The sequence below is a fragment of the Perca flavescens genome, chromosome 15, assembly GCF_004354835.1.
Source record: "Perca flavescens isolate YP-PL-M2 chromosome 15, PFLA_1.0, whole genome shotgun sequence".
Taxonomy (NCBI): Eukaryota; Metazoa; Chordata; class Actinopteri; order Perciformes; family Percidae; genus Perca; species Perca flavescens.
Genome location: NC_041345.1, coordinates 10109270 through 10127210, shown reverse-complemented (window position 1 = coordinate 10127210; position 17941 = coordinate 10109270). Strand labels below are relative to the sequence as shown.

Genomic DNA, 17941 nt, shown 5'->3' with positions numbered 1-17941 from the left:
GTATGTATTGTGAATCTCTCTCCCTGTCTTTAGGTATTTAAACCAGTGGCTTACACAGTGCAACAGAGCAGAAAGATAAGTGGCATTCAGAAAAGAGAGGCACCAGGGGCGAAAAAAGTGTGTGATAACCATGTGGCTGGAAGTCATGCTTTCAGACATCTCTCGCTCATGTGTAACACCAACATAATAGGTCACTGTTGTGATTGTCAGTGGTGTGTGTTGCCCTTGGTTGGGCTGAGTGGTTGGTAATACCTTTGTGTCACCACCATGCACCATGATGTATGGCCCTGTGTGGCTCAGGGAGGACAGCATAGCACAGATGCAGCGTGGTGGGAGTCCTATCAGCCAACAAGTCGATAACAATCAGGGTTGGAAAGTAAAGTTCTCGCCTTACAGCAACAGATTAGCTTTATCAAGATTAGACATTTGTAAATATTTAATAAAACTACTTTTGAAAAGGCAAGAATCACATGGTGTTTTGCAGTCAAGGATGTTCCATTAAAATGTATTATTATAATCTGTAAAAAGAAACCTTCACTCATATTAAAATAGTTACTTTCATTATGCCACACCGGCCTTGTCACTGTGTCCATATCACAATCAAGTAAATGTCACTCAGACACATCCCCCAAAAAAACAGTTTGTACTTTTAGTTTACTTTTTGTCATGACAGCTAATCTTATGGTGAGACTATGTAACTTTGAAAAGAAGAAATAACACAATCTTCCTCTCACGAAGGAGAAGTTGAATTCAGAAGCAACAAAACACACCCTTTCTTCATGCAGTACACTCAGGGTGTTTTGCTGCTACAGCCTTACTTGGTCTGGTATGACTAGTAGCTTATGGTGGCTCGTGTTAGCAATCGTTTGACTGATGTTGTATAGTGGACATTAATGAGTCGGTTCACTGACTTAATGATTCTTCTCTACTTGTACTACTGTAGCACTATGTTTTAGCATGTATGTGGCCGCAACAAATACATAGTCTGGGTAATATATACAGTAGGTCAGGTTACAGTTGTAGGATTTTTGAACTACTCATGTGTGTTTGGCAATAAAGCTGTGCCTATTAAGTGCAGTATATTACATCTATGTATAGTATATGATGATGAAAGCTGATGATTTTGTATCATTTTCTATGGCTGCATGTTGTGCTCTCTTAATTTGATCTATAAGTGCATGGTGTGAATATGCTTGTTAATCATTTAACACTGTAGGGTATCAATTTGCTGACAAACCTCAATGCTCACAGATGTGTCTGTCATCTGATTACATTTTGATGAGTTATTTGAATGTTGTGAAATATGTGCATGCAAATACATTCACACCATATGCTTGTTGGATTATTAGAGCTCTTGAAAAGCACCACAGAAAACATTAATGATATGCTGTAATGTGACACTTGTTCGTGCAAGCCACTGCCACTGTAATCTATACCGTCGATTTGTGAATGAAAGTAGGCCGTTTTTTTTCCTGTAACAATGTGTCTATTTGCCATCTCAGTGTGATTCACTATGTCACGCCCTTTGCTGATGACGCCAGTGAGAGTCTGAGAGAGACAGAGGACAGGACTTTCTTGCCCACGAGGCTGATGACCTCAGCTGTGACTTTAACCTCACACATTGACATGCTGACACAGATCATTGACCAGGCCACTGGGCTTTCCGCTCAGCAGAATGAACACACACACACACACACACACACACACACACACACACACACACACACACACACACACACACACACACACAAATTTATACAGTGTACATTTTTTTTTATAGCTCCTTGAAAGAGGTCTGTTGTCTTGCAAACAGCCTCTTGTGTTTCCATTTCAAATTTAAAAATATCTTGGTTTGAAAAATATCATCTATTAGTGAGTGAGACATTAGGTAGTTGACAGTAATATCCCATGAACCAGATATCTGGCTCAGGCCTACTGTATATTGATTCCTATTTTTAGCAATGGAACACAAACACTGCAACTGCTGCTAGTCTTTTTTTTCTTTCATTTGCTCCCTTTCCCTCTTGTTCTGTCTGTATCTGTAAGCTGCATGGTAAGGGCCTTCACTGGTCCAGTGAGAGGAAATTCCACAGGAGTAGATTTCTGTGGTGAGTGAAAATGTCGCGGTAGGCAGTGGAGGAGTGGATCTGAGCACAGCCGGGCTCTCTCTTTACAGATCTTGCATGGCAGTCACCAACTCATTACAATAAAACAAGTTTTGACAGTCAACGATAGGATAAAGCTTAAACTGTCATTTCCAGGTTACGACGGGAGGTGTTAATGGATAAATAGAATAGAAAGCACTGAAGATTATCGGCTTTATGATTCCAGTTTAGAGATGCTATTGGTTTCATAGAGTTTGTATTTGTTCATGTGTATGGATTTTTCATATGTGCTTTTTAATTATCATTTACAAAAAGGCCACATGAAAAAAAGAATTGTCATTCCAGTTTGCAAACAGGTTCCCGCCACACTACTTGCTCTTTAATCAAATACTGGACAATTTTAGCAATCTCTTCCAAATTAGGGGACCCACTTTGTTTAAGGACAAAATCCTTTATGGTGATGGTGAAAAATTTAAGGAGGGATCATGGTAGAATCTTAAACTCCTTTAGAAATGAAAACAGTTATTATGACCAACTGCCACTTAACTGTGGTTTTGGATTTTTTAAGTCGGTGCTCTGTAACCCATAATACACTGAAACTGTGCAATTAAGGAGCATTGGTATAAATTGTTATTTTTGCCAAAGAACAGAAGTATGGGGTTAATATGCTATTGATCTTAACCAATGAAGTTTGACGTCAGTCTTGTGACCAAACGCCACGAGTAGCCTCACAGATAGAGCTTGTGTGCTAGAGGGAGGAAGTGTCTCCTGACAGAAGCTGATGATAGCCATCCTTAGGAGTCTCCATTTCTTATCAGCATCAGAGCTGCTGGGAAGCACCAAGGGTCACACCGAGGTAGAGCGAACAGAGGAGGTCTTTGTTAGGCTTTAAAGCTACTCTTTGCTGTTTTTCTCCCTGTTGGACATGTGGCGTGAAACCTGCACCGATGCCAATCCCAGGCAAGACCCCAGAGTTATCAACAGGCTCCATGCTACAGCTAAAAACAAATAGCCAGTGATGAAAGATTTTCTTTTGTACATTGAGAATAAAGTGTTGTTTTTCAGCAGGGAATGGAAACTTTGTATGACAACTGTAATAGACACCTCCAGGAAAGAGAGTTGGTCTTTCAGATTATATTTAGGGGCCAAATGTTCTTATTTCAGTGGTCCAAAGCACATTTTGACATGCAGAGCCTTTTTAGGCCACAGTGGTTCTTGTTCCATTACTCACAAAATTGTCTCAGAAACCATCACATCCAGCGCTAACCTCGGTGACAAATCCATTGTTCTTCAACTGTAAGGCTTGTAATGAAATAAAAAAATTACTTATTAATAATAATAATAATAATAATAGTAAACACTTTATTACATACATGCCTGGTTTCCATGTGTGTGAAGGCAATTTGAACCTAGCTGAATGGTGGACTCCAATAACAATGAAAACTACTCCATAGAGAAAAGAAATTACATATTATAAATACATTAAATGGCTTTTGCTAAAAAACTACAGTAAATAGTATTAAAACAGGGTTTGATTTCCTTACAGCCTCTAGCACAGTATACCAGAATATTTAGTATGTGTTGTATGATGGCTGCTTGTGACAGTAGTCACAATTTTTCAGTTAGCAGTTTGACAGAATCCCTGCTTTTACTGTAGCGACCCTCAGAGTTTCCCTCTACAAGACAAATGCAGTACTACATCTCGATGACCCGTCCAGCTCATCTACTGTCACGCTCAGAGAGGCGTAGAGAATGTCCATGTGGTGCTTATCCAGTAAATGCTACACTGGAGAACAGAGTAGCATCATCATGTGATTTTTTGGCAGTTTAATCATGTTTCAATGTGTGTTAGTTGAAAAACATCATGCTTGGCTGCAATGTCTTCCTTATTTGGAAGTTCAGTCAGCAAGCAAGTTTACAGTTTATCGTTGAGAATGGAGTTCAAGATTAATGGGGGGTTTCAATGCCAGATTAAATGAGAGGTAAAAAGAGGTAAGGAGAGCTAACAAAGAGAGACAAAGAGAGAGGACTAATGTTGACATTTGTTTCACATTGGTGCTCATTAGTATTATCTTAGCTTGGTTGGAAGGGCTGTGATCACTGCTATCGCCTCAGAGCAGCAGCAGCAGCATACAACAACTTGGAGACATTAAAAGGGTTTTATCCTTGATATCACACACACACACACACACACACACACACACACACACACACACACACACACACACACACACACACACAGATATTAGAGTGTGACCTCCCTATCTACCCTCATTCACATACATACAGACATCCCAGGATGCAGTTAACAGAGGCAGAGTTTGGTTCCAATCAGGGCTGACCAGGCTGTGTTTGCTTTACTCTACAGCTGTGTTTAAACACACACACACACACACACACACACACACACACACACACACACACACACACACACACACACACACACACACACGCACGCACGCACATATACACAGTGAGAGAGAGAGATGGAAACATAACTGATAGGGCCTCTGTCTCCACTGTGTCTGTGAGGACTTCACTGTGTTGGGCTCTTCTGTCACCACAGAGCAGGCACACGCACCACACAGTTAGCACAATCCCAGGCAAAGAGGTCATTATATCAAAATCACGTTTAAAACACAGTTTTAAGTGGTCTGTGGCACTTTAAATATGCTTTTGCATATTATATGGACTTTCACTGCTCAAGCTTTTTTATTTTATTTTATTTTGGGCATTTCTGCCTTTATTGGATAGGAAAGCTGAGATATGAAAGGGGAGAGAGAGGGGGGAAGACATGCAGGAAAACTGTCACAGTTCGGACTCAAACCCTGGACTTTCTACATATGTGCCCCCGCTCTACCAACTGAACTAACCGGCCACTGCTCAAGCTCTTTTAAAAGCTGAGCATCACACATCCATGAACAGTGCAAGTAATGTTCATTAAAGGATGGACGGAGGGATAGCTACAGTAATTATTATTATTACTATTATCTGCTCCATTTGTGGTTCATTTCCTGTTCTTATTGGCAAGAAAGTATCACCTTTGACTAAAGATATTTCAAGCATTTACCACTGCATCCAATGAATTTTACATATAACTTCGTTGTGACTACTAGTGTCATTCTTGTGCTTATTTCTTCTACTTAAAGAAACAACCGTGTCTTCCAGGAAAAACATTAGGCCAGTTTTCTCAAATTAAATTACATTATTCCATATGAGCAACACAAAGAGCTTAGTGTCAGAGACAGATAAAACTGTCTGTGATGGTAGAGATGCATACTAAGACGAAGAAGTGCCAAAATTGCCACATGCAGTTAACACACAGGAATTTACAACAACAAACATTTGAGGACACATTGGGCCTAAGGGCAATAGTGCAATAAATGTGATTGATTATTCAGTATGCTGTTAAAGTTAATGTGTGTTCAGGTAGTGTGGGATACAGTATGTCTGCAGATATAGCAGAAATGATTGTGAGTGACTTGTTCAAGGTTGGTTGTGATAGCTGATTAGGCTGACCTGTAACTCAAACTTGTCATTAACTGCCGTTCTGTAATTGCCATAAACATACAGAATAGGTGAGAAAAGTCAACAGCAAGTGAAGCTAACAAGGACTGAACCAATGTGTTCTACATTTATAATCAAAGTTTTACAAAGGAAACTTGGAAAGGTTAATCTTTCTGATTCAGACACCACAGCATATCACGTTTACATCCAGTGGATACTGTGAGTTCCAGTAAGAGGGCCTTCTCCCATGCTGGTGCTTGGCCCGTCAGGCTTGAAGCAGGTCAGACACTTGAGCAGGTTGGGGTGTTTATCTGGGACAGAGGCCTTGTTGCTCCAGGGCTTGTAGCTGCTTCGGTCTCTGGGCCGAGCTGAAGTGAGTCTGGTGTCAACCTCACATCTGTCATGGAGATTACCATGGTCAGAGAAAAAGCATTTATTAAACAGTAACAAGTAAGACAAAAGGCTGGTGGTAAAATATTGTCATATTAAATTGATATGGAGGGAGACGGCTGTTAGAGTGGGGATGGTTTTGATTCAATGTTGGGTGTGATTCTTCAGACACTATTAAAGAAATATTTTGGTGCTACCACTTTAAAGCCAATTAGAGGTTTTAAAAATCTGTTTTAAATTGAATCTTTTTTCACTTTTCAAGAGTAATCCGCCTCAAAGAAACAACACATCCAATGTGATATCTACTGTAAACTAACTACATACAAAGCCAAATAGTATACAAAGTATGAAAAAAACATTTATTAGCCACATATTTCCATGTATTTGTTGTAGTTTAAATATTAACCAAACACATATTAATCTATCTCAATAGCATGGTACTTTTTTATTAGACAAACATAACAAAACGTCCCAATAGTTTTTTATTTGGTCACTTATAGATTGGTTTGTTCTCTAGGGCACAGATTTTCAACGTTTTTTAAGCCAAGGACCCTTTAACTGAAAGAGAGACGGAGCAGGGACCACCTAGTATATTGCATAAAATGAAGTTGCATATTAAACTGGTCCTACAATAACATGTAGGGAGGCCTAAAGCCTATACACATACATTTTGAATGCATAGAATACTAAGCTATTAATAATTGTTGACATGATTTTATGAATCATGTTTTGATGTTAAACATATGGCACAGTGAATCCTTTGGATCTCTGCACTAGGGAATTAAGGCGCAGGGGTCACGTGAACAATCAGAACGCCCGCAAGGCGTGGTTAGCTCGATACTCGTCATGTTAACAGGTGTGCCCGATGGCAAGGTAACAGGAAATTGTAATTTCATAAAACGTGAGCCAGAGGATAACAGAGACACCTTCATTTATTTCAGTGGTAGATGTGCGCCTACTTGGTGGTAATAGACAAATATTCTTCTTCTGAGGGAATTAGCCAGAAATTACAAACGCCATGCTATCGTGCTATGTGAAGCGTGTCAAATCTGGTAAGATTAGCATGTTAAATGGCGTTTGTTTAAGGTGGTTTAGTGACTACAGCAATGTGTAAAAAAAGAAAAAAGAAAAACAAAATCATATTGACCGCATCTTTTACTGACTTAGGATAGCTACCCTTAACGTTACCCACCGTACATTTTCCCAAAATTTGTAGTTAGCATGTAACGTTAATTAACGTAACGCTGAACGTAACGGACGTTTATGTAGCTAGTTAGCTAGCTAGTTAGTCAACGGTTAGTTTGAGCCTGTCCTGTGTCAGTTTAAACGTATCAACTAACATGTTATTTGTTAATAGCCTGTTATTTATACCTGTTGTAGCACTGTATATTTGCTCCTACACAATAAATTAGTATTTTTCTGATGTCCTTATTACCTTCGTTCTCCGATAAAATAACTACACCAAGCTTCTGAAGAAGCCCATAAGTTCCCTGGTCTGATACTGGTGCTTGTTTGAGTTGCTGCGCCAGTGTTTTCATGGAGTATCGATGACTTTCTGTCAAAACAACGGTTCAAAGGTCATCATGAGAATTATCACTGTTTCAGGTCCTCATCATGTTATTTTGTTTTGAGTAATAATCATAAGATGCTTTAATAATGAATACAGTAACACATCGTCTGGTGCTGCAACCCAAACCAGCACCAGCATCTGTACGGGCTAAGAGATGCTTCTGTTTCTTAACCACAAATGTTTTGTCTTTTCCAGCGCTGAAACGGTCGTTTGAGGTGGAGGAGACAGATTCATCCACACTCCCTTCGCCTCTGTCTCGTAGAAACACCAACCCCCTCCGCTCATCCACCTCCTCCACATCTAGCCAGCGGAGCTATGACCTGAGCTCCCGCAACTCTGACTACTCGTCTTCCAGATCCTCTCCCTCCGAGTCCTCCAATCCACGTTCCCCTAAGGCTGGCATGAGGCGTATTGAGTTATCAGGGGGTCGTAACCCTGACACAGCATCGTCCCGCCGCACAGAAATGTCCATTGAGGTCTCCTCTAAGCAGATTGACAACTCACCCAGTCCTGGCATCGCCCGCTTTGGCCTCAAGCGGCCTGAGGTCAGTCTGAGCAATCGGAGTACTCCCCTGGACAGCTCCTCCAACTCGACTTCCAGCTCCACAAACAGGCGGGCAGAGCTCAGCATGACACGGCCCCATGAGACCCCCGTCCCTCCCAAAAGGATGGACGCCCCGCTGTCCTCAGCCCCAGTCTCAAGGATCCCTGAGCCCCCTCAGAGAAGAGCAGAGTCCACGTCCCCGATCATAAGCCCAGTTGAGGGGGCCTCCAGGAGGCCGGAGATGCCCGTCTTCAGACAGCCGGAAGGTTTGGTACCAAGCAGTGCAGTGGAGAACAACAACCACCTGCCTCCTGCACCTAGTGCTCCCCTGCCTTCCCTGGCAGAGCCAAGGGTGGAGAGGGTGCAGTCATCCGTCACCGAGCCACCCGCAGCCCGGCCAACAGACCGTGAGTACCTGCTCAGTTCAGCATTCAGCAGTTTTGTATGTAAAATAGTTGGGTAAGGGTAAACTATGTTTGTCGAAGAGACCTGCTCAAGGAGGAATTTTAGCCTCACACAGTTTACACATAAAATCTGTGTTTTTTGATTTATGTGCCACTTGACTGTCCTTATTTCTTTAATTGTAACCGGTTTTAGCATGGCCTATCTTTCTAAATCCAATGACTTACAACAATTTGGCAGCAACTACGCTGTGATGAAATCGAATGATCATTGCTTTATGTTGTTGCTCAGTTTCTCTTTTCGGTTTCCGACCGATTCATTTGAACCTCATCTTGCAACACACTCATGCAACAAACTCATGCGGTCTTGTTGAGGCACTTAAAGATGCAGACAGAATTTAAAACTATAGTTTAGTCATATCCACACTGAACACTCTCAAATACGTGTTGAATTAGATTTTCAAACGGAACTCTGTAATTCAGTATGACATGCATTTAAACCTTTACTGACTTTACTTTGTAGTTATTCAGGATTTCTGCGCTTTTTGTTCCACCTAGGAGGGAGGCAGTTGTAAAGTAACAATACCAACCATAAAAAGCCAGAGCAGAGTCCTTGTGAGCTTGTCAGTCTAGGCCAAATGTGAATGTAGGTCAGGGATGGTGATGATGAGAATCCCAGGGCTGCTCCCAGGACAGCACTTAAAAAGAACTCATGCAGGCAAACAACTCAAAAGCCCAGCTCACTTAAACTGGAATCAGCCACTTGTTAAAATCATTGTACATTCAGATTGCCTGAGATAGACACCTGCAGTGTACAGTTTCTGTGTGTTTGCTGAATATGCAGTAGATGCATTTACTTGTTTCTAAAGGGGAGATTTAATTCCATTGATGCAATTTTCAGTTTTTCGAGAGTCAAGACATCTTTAGGTAACCTCTGACCTAACTCTCAAGAAAGTAATTCCTAATTTTTAATAATTTTGGTTGCATCCTGTTGTTACGCCACTATCTGGGCAGTCTTGGCTCTGACAAGGTATCTTAGAAAACTAATAGCTGAATTTCCATGAAATAAGTTCTGGATATTCCTCATCCTCAGTGGATAAAACCTAATGTTCAAGGTTACCAAATTATCTTCCTTTTAGCGCCACCCTTAGAACAAACTGTGTTTTTAGCTGAATTACTGGCAACGTTCTACCTAAATTGTCAGTATGTTTATTTCATCAGTTCCTTTGTTACTGTGGGGTGTAACGAGTTGCAGCCTCTCGGGCCATTAGCAGGCCTCTAAACCAAAAATGAAAACAAGACTAAAAGGTTAAGCTGCATGTGCAAGGCTGAGCGTTATAGAGCATAAGTTATGTTACAGTTTCAACGGTATGCTTTATCATTTCGTTTTGTTAATTCACAAGTAGACATTAATAATTAGAGTTTGGAACTGGTTATTGTTATGGTGGGAAAATGTTTATTTGTAGGGCTGGGTTTAAAACAAAAACAGATTTTCTGATTCAAATAGATTTATATTTGAATGATCCAATATTGTTTCATGAAATCCAGAATGGATCTGTGTATCATATGAAACTAGAAGACCTGAGGAATCCATTGGTACAAACTATGGGGGTTAAGTAATGCTCCAAAGAGGGAAAAACTGGCATGGCCGTTTTCAAGGGTGTCCTTGATCTCTCACCTCAAAATATCCGAATGAATGAGTCACTCAATACTGACTGTAGAGTTTGTAAAGCTTTTTTTCTTCTTTAAAAAACACTTTTCTTGCAGGTTGTTTGTGCTGTTTCCTTCCCTAACTCTTATCCTATTAGAATGGCTCATGTTTATACTGGTGTGCGAGTACTGTTATCTGGAGACAGCTGTGCTCATGGGTTGCTCTCACTGGTTGAGTTGTTTCCAGGCGTAGGCGGCTGGGAGGTGATACATTCCAAATCTGGAGGTCATAAAACATTCAACATAAAAATAGAAAGCCTCCAATTTCCACTTTTTATGCTGTGTTGCCTGTCTGTGTCTCTCTCTATCCACTGTGTTTCCTTTGCAGACTGCCTAGGATTTTATTTTATATCTGCCTCTTGTTGAGAATATTTATTTTCTATAATTTCTTAGGTAACACAGTATTGGTTAATCATTCAGCAAATGTGCATGCTAAATATCTAAATTGTGACCTTGTGTCAGTAGAAGGGAAGTAAGCAAGGAAAAGTGAGAGGATTAAGTCTCAACGTCTGCCACATTTGGCTCAGGTTTCCATCTTTCTGCTTAGCTGTGCATCTGGAGGGAGGGAGGGAGGGAGGAAGGGAGGGAGGTGCTGCTAGAAAGAAGCTGGAAGAAGCAAGGAGCAGATAGGAGGTGGAGTGAGAGAGAAGAGGAAGAAAAATGGAGAAAGAAATAAAGCGTGCAAGAGTGTGATTTCCTGTAAAGTCTGTCTGCAGGGAGAAAACAAAATGAGAGAAGCCCCACTTTAACCTCCAGTCATTTTGGAGTGAAAGTAAACCGACTGACCACACTGCTTTGACCACTTGCCCAAAACTGCAATTTACTTTCCATTTCCTCAACAAGTACACGCAGAACGGATTCAGGCAAATTCTTTTTTTTTTTTTTTTTTTTTTCCCTACATAAATATTTTGTATTTCTTCAGAAGGCTGAAACTGAAAATGTTTTCTGTTTCTGTTTACCTTTGCTGCTTGTATCAGCACTGTATCCGGTGAGACATCCGGGCTCATGTGATATTTAATTGGATCTACAGTAGCTGTCTCTGGACTTCTAGTGTTTGTCTGTTTTGTGATTACAAATGTTAAATGTATATTCATCCTTACACAGTTGACTTGACTAAATTAATAAGGTGGCTGCATTGAAAAGGTGTTTCATTGATAACACATGTGAAGGTGTGTGTTTTTGTGTAGGGGCAGTTTTTTACAACTTGACCTACTTTCATTTAACTACGGCGCAGTAAAGTCAATCAATGTCCTTGATCTGCGTAACGACAGTACAGCGGGACGTTTGCCTTCAACTGAGCGACAGTAATAACCTAATACACCATCATTACTGAGTTTAAACTACATTCTCGGTTATGTTTGCACTGAATAACTCATTCAATAAACAGAAACTTGACTCTTGCAGCGCACATGAACAGATGCGCAATATTAGCTCACACATAAAATAGCACCCTCGTGAATTAGCCTGTTGCTAACGTACATTCATAAATCCTGCAGAACATCGTCCCGTACCTACAGGACCTCAGACTTACTTATTGATGCGCGCACAGAGTAGTGTCAACAAACTTAGTCCAATGAGGGGAGACACCGCTGTGTCCAGCGTTACTAGAAGGTAGAGCGAGCTGCAACTGACAGGGAGAGAGAGAGAGAGAATGTATCACTACAGCCAATCCAGTCTGCTCAAAGCGATGTTCTTTTTCACAAATAGGTTGCACGTAAGGGGGGGAATAGTAGCTTCCACTTAAGGAGCCCTATGTCTTGTCTTTGTGTCTTTGCTAGTTACCGACGAACTTGTCAATTTCTCGTCCAGCGCCCGCGACTAGGATTAGCGTGTTTGACAGGGTGGGGGGCGTGGCATCACAATGGTGGCTCTCCATCGTGATGTCGGCCAGCCATCACGATGGACAATGATATCGTCCATCGGCACAACCCTAGCAACTGCCCATCTACAATATGACTGGGAGAGTTATTCAAGGGTATAATGGGAAAGTTAAGCAAGGCAACTTAATGCAATGTACTCTATTTAGTCCTGAATTAGCTTGTGTGGATTGAGAGTTTTTTTTTTTTTACACAGCAAGCCCGTTGGGCTGTGGGCTGTGAAGTCATGCATTGAGAATTGGCAAGCCAAAAATGCAGATAATACTATTATCTGCTCTAATATTTGAGTGCAACATTGTGGGTGGGGGTGTATAAGGTGCAGATAATACTTTTATCTGCTTTAATATTTGAGTGCAGCATTGTGGGTGTGAGACTGTAGAGTAATGTCATGAAGTCAGAATGTTAATTAACAACAGTTGTTATAATAGATTAATTGTAGATTTTTTTTATTTTTTAAATTGGGCACAAATACACAAATGCACACACAGCTCCCAGACTGCTCATCGAGTAAACTGGAAGTGAGAGAGTGAACAACACAAATGTCAAGTTTCAATTTAGTGTTGTAACAACTGACATTGGCTTGATACATTATAGTTTAATAAACACACAATTTCCAACACTACAGAAATTCACAAAAATGAAGAATGCAAAGTCCGATGTCGTCATTCATATGCATATTAAGTAGCCATGTAAAAATGTAAGTTATCATACAATAAAAAGAATGAAACCTAGAAAACCGTAAAATCAGAAAAGGTTACATAGAAACAGAGTGAAATTGTCACAACACTACAACGTATTAAAAGCCATTCTAAACAAATAAGTTTTGAGATGTCAAAACCCAGTATTAACGACTGACTGGCTGGTTGCCAAGTGCAATCCTTTATTTGGTAAGAGCCTCTGTTATTTTTACTGCCAAAAATCTGCAAACGGCTGGCGTTGCTTCTCTTCCGCCTGCCTACATGCTCGAGGGAGAAGTTAATATTGCGCTGCTATGAGATGGTATTGGGTGTGGGAGCATTGGAGTCATTTTATGATTACAAGCATGAGTACATGCACACTGTATGGACCAATACCCAATACTGGTATCGGTGCATCCCTACTATAATATACAATAAAAGCCTTTTTGCTCATTTCAAATACAATTTAAGGAAATAGAGCTTTAAAGCTCCAAATGTCCTGAAGTATTTGGGCTTTTATCACAAGCATGTCATATCAAGCTTTTTATCTCAGTTTTACATGAACACCATTTAATAAAAAGATAATATAATACACAATAAATTTAAACATATGAAGGCAAAACAAAGCATTCAACAGAGCAACACCTGGCCATCGATCAGTGTTACTGAGGTGCTGAACTGCTTTAATCTTTGTTTCTAATCAATTTGAGTCCTGCTGGCTTCATGCTCCTCATCGTCTTTGAAAAGCACTACCATCACACCTTTGTTTAGACAATATTGATTATTCTCCCTTATTTCTTGTAGGGCTTTGACTTTTGTCCAAAAATCATATTCAAAGTTTGTTTATTAATATTAAAATATATTAAAATATTTATTAATAATATTTTGACCATTAAATGCCTTCAGTAAGATCTATATTGGTATCAAACGTAAGTTGTATATGTTGTGTCCACCAGAGGGCAGTGTATCAGTAAATGTCAATAGGCAGGCAATGATGTTTTCAGAAGAAAAACACTGCCACGACAAAAACAGTATGCTTTCGACAGGAAGTTTGGAGCTTTCACCGTATCCTACGTAAATGGTCTGATGTTTATATTTGTGCGCTGGTGTGTGCGTCGAGCCGTGTGTGTGTGTGTGTGTGTGTGTGTGTGTGTGTGTGTGTGTGTGTGTGTGTGTGTGTGTGTGTGTGTGTGTGTGTGTGTGTGTGTGTGTGTGTGTGTGTGTGTGTGTGTGTGTGTGTGTGTGTGTGTGTGTGTGTGTGTTTTAAAGTGCGAGAGTGACTGTGATTACCGGTAGCTTCAGAGCGAGTAGTGACTCTAGAGTCAGAGAGAGGAACAAAGCCCTCTCCCCTGTTTTTTCTGACCACGGTGAGACATCTTTAGCAGGAAAAGAATGCAACACTACCAAGCCACGGCCGAGTGACGTGCGTCGCCGCGACGTGTAGTTAAATTTTGAAATGCGTGAAAAAGCCTCAGAATCTGAATTGAAAACAACATTTACAAGCAAACACCTTTACAAAAAATAATGCCCATAACCGGTTCGAATATTAAGGGCTGCCTAATTATTGTTTTTTTTAAATATTCAAATTATATTTGAATAACGAAGTTCGGAGTCAAAGCCCTAATTTCTTGTCCTCCACTTTCCCAAAGTATAAAATGCATGTATAAATAAAACCAATGCAACTACAAACATAATGCAGATTGCCAAAGCAACACCACTCCAATTATTTTGTCTGTTTTCTTGTCTGTAGTCGTTTTGTGGTCTGTAGCTTTGTAGTTTAAGGGAGTACCTTTCCTGGATCACAATATACAACAGCAGTCCAAGGCAAGCAAGTTCACCCCATGTGTTTCTGATGTGGAAAACATCAGCGTTACTTCCATAGAGGTTTCTGAGATACAACAGTTGCTGTTGGTTTTCTCCCACAGAAAACTCTCTGATCTGTCTCAGGAGGTTAGTAGTGATCTGATAGGTATGATCTGGATCATATGTACCCTCATGTTGAATATGCTGTGTGATATACACTTGGTCTATCCTAGCTTGCCCTGCTATGTTCTGGTCCCTGACACGAATTATGATCCTGTCCCTGTTTCCTTGTGTTGGGTGATGGACAACATAATGTGGGAGTGGCATGGATGTTTCTTGATGGAGATTGCCAATAGTGTAGTATCGGTATCTATTTCCCCAAGGCAGTGGGTCCAACAGCCCTTCAAAATTGCTATAATAATGTGAGCCATAATCTCCACTGTTAGGGTCAAAGGTCAGGGATATATTGTTGTTGTCGATATCCACTGTGTTGGCAAACCAGTAGAGCAGCACGAGGCTGTGTTTGGGCACAGATTGGCCATAGTCGATTTTCTTTAAATCATTGATTGAATTGAGCCTTTGTACAGCCGACACAGAAGTCATGGTGAAGAACAGAGCTACGCAACAAATCGTGGCACTTCCTGACATCTTCATCATCCTGTAAAGATATTTAAAAAGTTATTTTCCCCATTAGTCATTCATGCTAGGGCTGCACAATTAATCATAATTGAAATCGCAATATGGACTAGTGCAATATCCAAATCGCAGGGGGGCGCAATATTTGTTATTGGCACAATGTGTCAAACCAATTTGAATTAAGTATTGTGGTGCTGCAGAGATGTCCCGGCCTACAAATCCTATCCTACAGACTAAAGAAAAAAATCTTTGTTTGGTACAGCTCCTTGCAAAAATCACACTACAATCATTTTAATTTCTTTCAATGTTAATAATTTTCAATGAGAATGTTTCAAAAACAATCATTCCCTCCAATATCGTGAATCATATAAATAATCACAATTAGATATTTTCCTCAGATCGTGCAGTCCTAATCCATGCTGTACATTCTCAATCCATATATGTATCTGTAACTAGAGATTAATTATTTTCATGATTGATGATTTGATGAATAGCTCATTCTCCACATCTAACAGGGTGAAAATTAAAGGTCTGTCTTAAAACAATAGTCAAGTGGCCATATGAACATTGAAACAAGTTTTTGTTGTAAGGGTTAGGCCAGTATAAGGAAAAAAATCTGCAGTCCTCTAGGGGTGTCACGATTCTCCAAATCCTCGATTCGATTACGTTTTCGATTCTAAGGTCACGGTTCGATTCTTGATTTTTGCATTTATTTTTTGTAAAGCACAGGTTGCTATGCCATTTTTGGACTAGACTTTTATGCAATATAATATCTGACCTTTGTTCGCAATGTACCACACTACATTGTCAAATTTAAAACATTTAACAACATAATGTAACAATAACATATATTCAGTCAATTGTAATCTTGACAATTTATCAATAAAATAAAGTTTGCGTCAATGCCGAGGGCAGAAACTTCGCAGCACAGCGGTGTTTAGTATTTTAAGCCCCCAATGTCGTCTTCCAGGCAGCACTGCCTGGAAGGCGATGGTTAGGTGCCTTGAAGAGGACGGTCGCAGCGCTGCCTTGAAGGCAGGCAGACAGTGTTTCTTTGTTGAGCTAGGGTAAAGGGATAGTAACACAGAGCGGAGAAAAGACTTGGGTTAAATGATTCACCAATTGGTGGAAAAGTGCCACGGTAAACACTAAACAAATCTACAATCAGAAAATTAAGAGAACTCACCTGCGTTCGTCTGCTGCCGTCAAGTATCTGATCTCTGTGTTTGTGTGAGAGTAGGTGGAACTCCGTTTAGGTTACCGTTTCCCTGTAAATGAGACAAAAGAACAGTTGCTGGTGTTTACAGAAAGTTGCATAATACAGCTGTTGAGATCAAACCGTCTCTATTGAAGAAAAGAAAAGTAGTACTTCCTTCTTTCCTTTTTGGGTTTACCAGTCATGTGCTTGTAGAAATGCAAAAAGCTGATTATTTTTATGTACAGTTCTCAGGGGAATGAGTCTGTAAAGAGAGCAGTCATCCTGTGAGTGATGACCGTGAGTGTGTCCAATGAGGTTATACAAACTTCTGGCCCGATTTTTATCAAACTTGGTGGAAGGGTGTAGCATGGGCCAAGGAAGAGCCTATTACATTTTGGAGCAGATCGTATCACTTTTAATTTATTTAAGTTATTTCTTCCATTATTCATCCATACTGTACATTCTCAATCCATACATGTATTTGTAACTAGAGATAAATTATTTTTATGATTTATGTTTTTTATTTTGATAAGCTCATTCGAACATTTAAGTAAGTAAAGTTTATTTATATAGCACCTTTCACAGATACAAATCACAATTTCACAAAGCTTCACAATAAAATAAAATGCAAAAAATAAAAGACATAAGAATACAAAGGAAAAACATGGATGCATAAAACCCCTCATCTAACTAAAAGAATCAACAGAATGTAAACCATGTTAAGAGAGGGGCAGTGCATTCCACAGCCTGGATGCCACTGCTTTAAATGACCGATCCCCTCTGGTCTTAAAGGGAGTGTGGGGAACCACTAACGGCCTCTGAGCTGATGACCTAAGACTGCGGCTCGGAGTGTGAACGATATGACAATTAAAAGTCTGTCTGAAAACAGTGAGGTGGCCATGTAAACATTCAAACAGGTTTTGATCCTTCTGCTCATTCTGAGCAGTAGGAGTTAGGACAATATTAAAAAGGAATCTGCAATTTTGTACAAACATGCTTTTGCAAGTTTATCTGAAGTTAATATGAGGCTTCTGCAGACTGACTTAATCAAATCCAGTATCTTCCAAATTTACAGTTTTAGTACGAAATGCTCTCTTTGTTTTAATAGACAGCATTTCCTTGTTGAGGTGCGGTGGACGTATAGTAACACAAAGAGGAGAGAAAACACTTACAAAGAAGACGTAAGTTAAATGCTTCAGCATTTGTGTGGAATAGTGCCACGGCAATTACTTAAAACAAGAAATCAAATGAGAAAATAGGAACTCACCTGAGTCTGCTGCTGTTAGGTTTGTGATCTGCGTTTGTGTGAGAGCATGCACTACTTCTAAGTTATGGTTTCACTGAAAATGAAACTGGCAAAAGAAGTGTTGCTATTGGTTTCAGGAAGTTACATAATACAGCGGTTTGGTTTAAACTTCCTTCTGAATGCAAGAAAAGTCATGTATAATGCCCTGTCAATGTTGCCATGGTCCTTGAAAAATGCAAAAAGCTTATTTGTATCTACAGTTTTTAGAGGATTTATT

The 17941-nt window shown here is 40.0% G+C and overlaps 1 protein-coding gene and 1 long non-coding RNA gene across 4 annotated transcripts in view; one reads left to right on the top strand and one right to left on the bottom strand.

Annotated features, from left to right (window-relative positions):
• The window catches only part of septin9a (septin 9a), a 70622-nt gene that overhangs the window by 8385 nt on the left and 44296 nt on the right, over positions 1-17941 (top strand). For 2 of the 3 annotated variants that reach the window (XM_028600219.1, XM_028600217.1), the window contains exon 2: positions 7768-8523. In XM_028600219.1, coding sequence (XP_028456020.1) covers positions 7768-8523 — 756 coding nt within the window. Of the gene's footprint in view, positions 1-6885; positions 7055-7767; positions 8524-17941 lie in introns of those variants that run through there. The other variant, XM_028600218.1, reaches the window with a different exon arrangement.
• On the bottom strand, positions 14725-17789 carry LOC114570025 (uncharacterized). Its single transcript, XR_003694450.1, has 3 exons — positions 17686-17789; positions 16407-16488; positions 14725-15242 (listed from the first exon to the last, which is right to left on the bottom strand). It is a non-coding gene; the product is annotated as an uncharacterized LOC114570025 (long non-coding RNA).